This window comes from Poromitra crassiceps (assembly GCF_964638095.1).
Source record: "Poromitra crassiceps genome assembly, chromosome: 5".
In the NCBI taxonomy this organism is placed as follows: Eukaryota; Metazoa; Chordata; class Actinopteri; order Beryciformes; family Melamphaidae; genus Poromitra; species Poromitra crassiceps.
Window position 1 is genome coordinate 39,073,298 of NC_139642.1, and position 6,248 is coordinate 39,079,545.

Sequence of the window (6,248 nt, forward strand, 5' to 3'; positions counted from 1 at the left end):
TGAGGGGAAACCAGAGTGAAAACCCGTTGCCCCATGTTTTTTCATAGCCTCTGTCGTGTGCTAATCAAGGTGCTCCATCATCAGAATTGACATTTCCATATTGTATGTGAGAGAAAGTAGCCAACATTAGCATATTCATGAACACTGACACACTCAATCATGTGACATGGCAGCTGTGAACCCTGAGCCATCAAGCCCTGCAACCAATAGCTCATGACATGTGAGGGAAGGAGAAGAGCTGGAATCCTCTTCGACACAACCTCAGCACAAAGCAGAGAGTTGCCACTAGCAGAGTCAGAGTATTTCACTCCGTCATGGACCTGGCCTGTGTAGTTGGGCTGGAGAGCAAGACCTATAAGACAAATTCATTGGATTAAAGATGGATTATCACTGTGCGGCTAAAGCCAGCACAGCAGCCTCTGTCGCGTGAACCCATCGTACACTGTTCTGGGAGAGGCTCTGTGGATTGATTTGTTTGTAGATAGCGTTTGGTTTGTTGATGTGGTGGCCTCCTGCCTGGCTGGTATTCACAAAGAGGGATGGAGAGTCTGGATGAGCTGGAGCACCCTCTCCTGGATGACAGCCCCAATAATAGCGGGGCTCCGGGGCCAAGGTCCGGACCCGCCCCTGCAGGACTGTTCAAGGGCATCTTGGTGAGGTGTGAGGAGGACCGGGCCTACCCTCCTCTAGCTTGGAGGAGCTACTGCGGAGGGCGTCCTGACCTCCAGCAGCAGCAGCTTCTGGACCCCTGCTCCTTGCCTCGCACCTTAGAGTCCTTCTACCCCCCGGCTCCCATCTGGGGCCACACAGATCCCCCGGCTTCCATCTGGGGCCACACAGACTCCCTGCTGAGCAAGGACTACCTGGAGACCACGTTTGTGGACATCCACCCCGGCTCCACGCTGGAGAGGAAGCTGCTGGCCGAGACACAGGACTTCAACAGCATGTCCTACAGCCTGGATGATGAGGACGACCTGCTTCCTGACTTTGAGGTTTTTGAATATCTTGTGTTCTGATGATAACATTCCACACTTACAAGTCCACAACTCCACACTGTAACATAAACCAACACAGGCAGAACTGCAGAGAAAATAAAAGAAACTGCGGCCATGTAAAAAGCAATACACTGCGCAGCATTCTGCCACAAAACTAGCCTCAACAGAGACTACGATTGAGACATCTGGACATTCAATCATAGTCTCAGGCAGATACCGGCAAAATTCACTGACCTCCTGTGTTATATCGACCCTACTTCTCTGTACTGTAGCAATCACACAAAAAAACAATACTTGCCATAAAGCCATGGTTGTTGTCCATCACGACGGGGTGTTTGTGTTCTTAAATATTGTGTAGTTTTGAATATCGAGCGTTTTTTGTCCTGTCCAAGCCTGTCTTTTCTGTTCTTCGGCTGTGTAATTTCGTGTTTCCACCAATAGCCACAGCAGAGAGGGCACTGTTTCTCCACGGGGAAGCCAAAGCCGTTTTCAATTGTTTGTTTTCGGTATTGAAAATTACACAATATATAAGAACACCAACAGCCCATCGTGACAGACAACAACTCTGGCTTTATGTCGAGTATTGTTTTTTGTGATCGCTACATGCATGCAAAAGTAGGGTCAATATAAAGGGAGGTGTCAGTGAATTTCGCCAGTCTCCATCTGAGACAACAAAACAAGACAGTTCAGTCTCCTCCTGCTGATGTCGTGATGATGCCCAAGAGAAAGACAGAGGAAAATCAATACCACACTGCTGATGATCACATCTGATCATCATGTTTTCTTCCAGCTCTTTAGTTGCTGTTGGGTTCAGAGAGTGCTGCATTAAAAGGAAGACATCTTCTTTTATTCTCAGGACTGAATTTTGGAATTAGAGAGGAATTCAAAAAAAGAGGTATGAGCGATGCATTAGAGGGCATGGCAGCAACTGAATGCTTACTGTCAAGAAGGCAGATTACATAAAGCTGCTTCCTGCTGTGCTGCAGGTAATGACAGTACAGTAGCGATAGAGGATGCCAGCTCTATTTCACAGATCGCTGAACAAAGCCCAGCCTGGAGTGAAATGTAAATTAGCTTTAAGATGCTTATGAGACTCATGTGATGTGTTGTGAAAAATAGCAAGTCAACATAATCATATGAATACGCTCTACACATGTCAGACTAGTTTAGTGTTGGGAGTTGGGGGTGCATCAATATCTACTAGTTAATTATATTATTATGGAAAGTCTCTCAGCAAGGACGAGGTACAATTGATAGGTCCAATTATCCACTGTGTGCTGCAATGCTGAAGGCTGTTTTATGATTATTACTTCATCTGATTAAGAAGAACACAAGTATGTGGACACACACACACACACACACACACACACACTCACGCACAAGCACACACGTCTCACACACACACACACACACACACACACACACACACACACACACACACAATAACACGTGCCATTAAAACCAAGAGCAATGGCTCAGCCACAAAGTTTAGGATAGTCATTAAGAGTTTTCTCTCCAAAAGGACAAAAGAGCAGCACATAAAAAAACAAATCTAACTCATTGTGAATGCTGGCTGTGGCGCAGTGATGCAAAGGCGCTGGCCCGTGGGAATGTAACCTGACATTGACCTCAAAGAAACATAAAACAACGCCTCCATCTCCTTTCTTTTCCACTTCAAAGGACAGAGTTAGAGGAGTCAAACAGGCTGCAGATCAAGCCCCTTTATCTCTCCATGACGAATTTCCAGTATGGAGGTGATCTATACTGTATGACCCCAGAGCAGCAGAGACAACCTCAGGACGTCACTCAGGACGGTCCCGTCCCCAGTGACTTTCCACATGATATGAGCAGGTGTTTCGCTTTCTGCCTGATGATGAGATTTCCTCTTTTCCTCAGAGACGAGAGCCACCACCGTAACTGCTTCATGTCGACAGAAACTGCCCAGGGCGGCTCAGGCCTGACATCAGAGAATAATTGCAGACAAGACGGATCAATTGTTAATATTTCCAGACTGGAGATGCGCAGTGAAAGACATCACACCCATCAAGATAACCTTGTGAACTAATCTTTAAAATACCATGTGAAATGTTGTATCCTGGGTCACCCTTGTCTCATCTCTTTTAATCTCAGAAGCAGATCTCATCCATCTTCTCATCTAACTTTATACTGTAGCCTTATATTTCGCTACACATCCATCTTATCTTACTAAATGACTTGTCATCCAGAAGAGATTCTTGAGAATGATTTCCTAGTCTAACTCTCATGAACATCTCTTTGAGAAATATTCGATGCTGACAATTGATCAGATCAAACACGCATGTTCATGTTCAAATACTTAAACTGGAGACAAAATCTTCCAGTTTCCCTCCAGAAACTTTACAGCCACTCATCTAACTCTCATTCATACCAGCCAGTCAAAAAAGGAAGGACAATAGACAATTATTTGGCACAGGAAATAACACAAGGAGAGTAATATGACAGGTGACAGAGGAAGCCAGATTGAATATGCAGCCGTTTCAGAAAAATGTATGAGTCAAGAATCGCCTGCAGTCAGCAGAGCTAGTGCACATCCAGACTAACCCCATTCAGTCACATTATCTTACAGGCACCAACAAAGTCTTCCAGTTGTTCCGGAGGACATGTAAACAACATAACAACAACAACAACAACAACAACAACAACAACAACAACAACAACAACAACAACAAAAGCCCATATTTTAGCCCGTATTCCATAAAACATTCCGTTTTTGTTTCTGCAAGCAAAGTTAGATCATAATCATCTTTGTTATGAAAGGATTAATAGACTCAACGATGTCACAGCACCACATTAGGTCTAATTCTTGAACGCTACCTAACTGCACCCCGTCTGCGATCCTAGGACTCATCCAGTGATGATGACTTCAGTGATACAGACAGTGAGAGCAACTTCCCTCTGATGATCCCTCAGGACTACCTGGGTCTGGCCTTTTTCTCCATGCTCTGCTGCTTCTGGCCCCTGGGCATCGCTGCCTTCTACCTATCGCAGAAGGTACTGTACACACACTCAATCCTAAACTGACAAAGATACAAACTGGCACAGCAGCTAACGGTGACTTTGCATGTTAAACTTAAAGTCTCATCCCCATTTCTCCCTGAGATGTGTGTGTGTGTTTGTGTGTGTGTGTGTGTGTGTGTGTGTGTGTGTTCGACTTCCAACAGGTAACAGTATCTTAAAGTATAAATTCACCAAAAAAATGAAAATTCAGTCATTATCTACTAAGCCCCATGCTGGATGGAAGGGCTGGTGAAGTTTAATCCACAAAATATTCGTGGAGTTTCACAGCAAAACACAGTTGCAGAATTCTCCTAAAACAAGAGCTGAGAACAGTGTATCACTGCTCTACCATATCATAACGCATGTCTTATTTTTATATAGTCTTGGATCCGAGTTGCTATCCTTTTCAACCAGCGAAATCATGCTACTACGTAGCACACAATGTGTCAGCTAGCATGCTACAAACAACCAAAGGCCAATGTTAAGACAAATCTATATCCTACCAACATGCTAGCAGCTAGCCTATAGCCATATAGCGAGAGCAACGCAACACCAGCAAACAACATTAAGAAATCAATAGAGCCTTGAAAACAACAAAAAAACATAAACTGTATCAGCAAACAATAACTGTACCCACCTCCCTAATCTTTCCTTTAATAACTAGCAGAATACCTGTAATACATGTAATAATAGAATTGTTACAACTGCCCTATAGTCTCGCAGGTCTGACCACATGAGACTACAACTACCCAGCTGCTGGCCAATTCTGCTGGCTTGGGTACTCTCCAAGGTGCTGAAACCCAGTTCACTGCTGTGCATAACCCACACCGGGTTTTAAGAACTGTCCGAGGTGCCGTCCACCACGGTGCAGAATCTGCACCGTGCAATCTCCGAAGTTTCCCAGGGGATCCGAAGGTTCTCCAGGTGGGCGTCAGCGACCTACAGGAGATGGGTAGCCTGCAGAACTGGCCAGCAGCTGGGCAGTTGTAACAATTCTAGGCTATTATTACATGATGTGTGCGGCAGACTGACATAGAACCTAGAATTTCGAGAAGAATTGAAAGATAACTTATACTGTAGTTAATTATTTTTAGCTAACCATGTAGTAGCCCGTGCCCCTGTAGTTACCCTGTATAGGTACCCGGTAGTAAATAATAACTACAGTATAAAATTGAAATTAAATTTAAATGATTATTTCCCATAGGTCATACGTATGTAACAACAGAATAGGTACCCAGTAGTTACAAAAATGGGTAGGGTATAAGTCTTCGATTTGTTACCCACTTATTCCATAAATTCAGATTTTGTTACCCTGACCTTACCCTGTAAGTTATCCTGTACTTACCCTGTAATTGAGGACTGTATTCTAAATTGTAACTGTATTCTCTACTCTCAAGTGGTTTGCTGAGGTTATACATCTCTTTTAGGGCACAATAGCTTGTGAACGCGTGAAGCAGGTGAAAGGGATAAGCGTTGGTGCAGCGTTACTGCACCAACTATCCCATCAGTCACCATTACCAGCAAACACCTCTATCTCTAGTCACAGGAGGCCCCTAGTTGATATAGGCATCCCTCTAGAGCGCCGGGAGAGAAATCCAATTAACGTTTTTGCAAAGCTAACTGGCAGCAAGCTGCAAAGGCCCTTTGATCAGATCAATGGCCTTCGTTAAGGTTTAATTAGAGTCATAACAAGCAGCCGCATGGTGATAGATTTCCAATAGTGTTGTATGCTACCTAAAATAGGGGTCAGAGTCAAAGACAAGGACTAGGAATGGAGGGCGAGAGGAAGAGAAGGGAAGGCCAAGTGATGAATGAGGCTCAAATGCTGGGTGTGATTCAGAGATGGAACATAACATGAGCTTAGCGTGTGAGTGGAAGGAGTGCAAGTGGAAAGTGGGGCTATAGGGAGGACATTGACACATGGACACATGACAGGAGGACATTGACACATGGACACATGACAGGAGGACATTGACAAATGAGGACTGATGTTCTTCTCTCTTCTTTTCCCCCACTCATCCTTATCTCTCCTTCCTCTGCCTCCTCTCCTCTCTTTCTCAGACCAACAAGGCTTCGGCTCAGGGGGACTTTCAGGGGGCGAACGCGGCGTCCCGCCAGGCTCTGTGGCTCTCAGTGCTTTCCATTGTGTTTGGCATCATAACGTACATCTGCGCCATCGCTGCGCTCATTTCTTACCTGTCTGGGAAACCGCCCTAA

At 44.9% G+C, this 6,248-nt stretch overlaps 1 protein-coding gene across 1 annotated transcript; it reads left to right on the forward strand.

The window, feature by feature from the left end:
- Positions 1–539: 539 nt before the first annotated feature.
- On the forward strand, positions 540–6,248 carry tmem91 (transmembrane protein 91; the record flags this gene model as incomplete). Its single annotated transcript, XM_083637490.1, has 3 exons — positions 540–992; positions 3,876–4,025; positions 6,093–6,248. The coding sequence occupies 3 exons, from the start codon at positions 540–542 to the stop codon at positions 6,246–6,248; spliced, it is 759 nt and encodes a 252-aa protein (XP_083493616.1).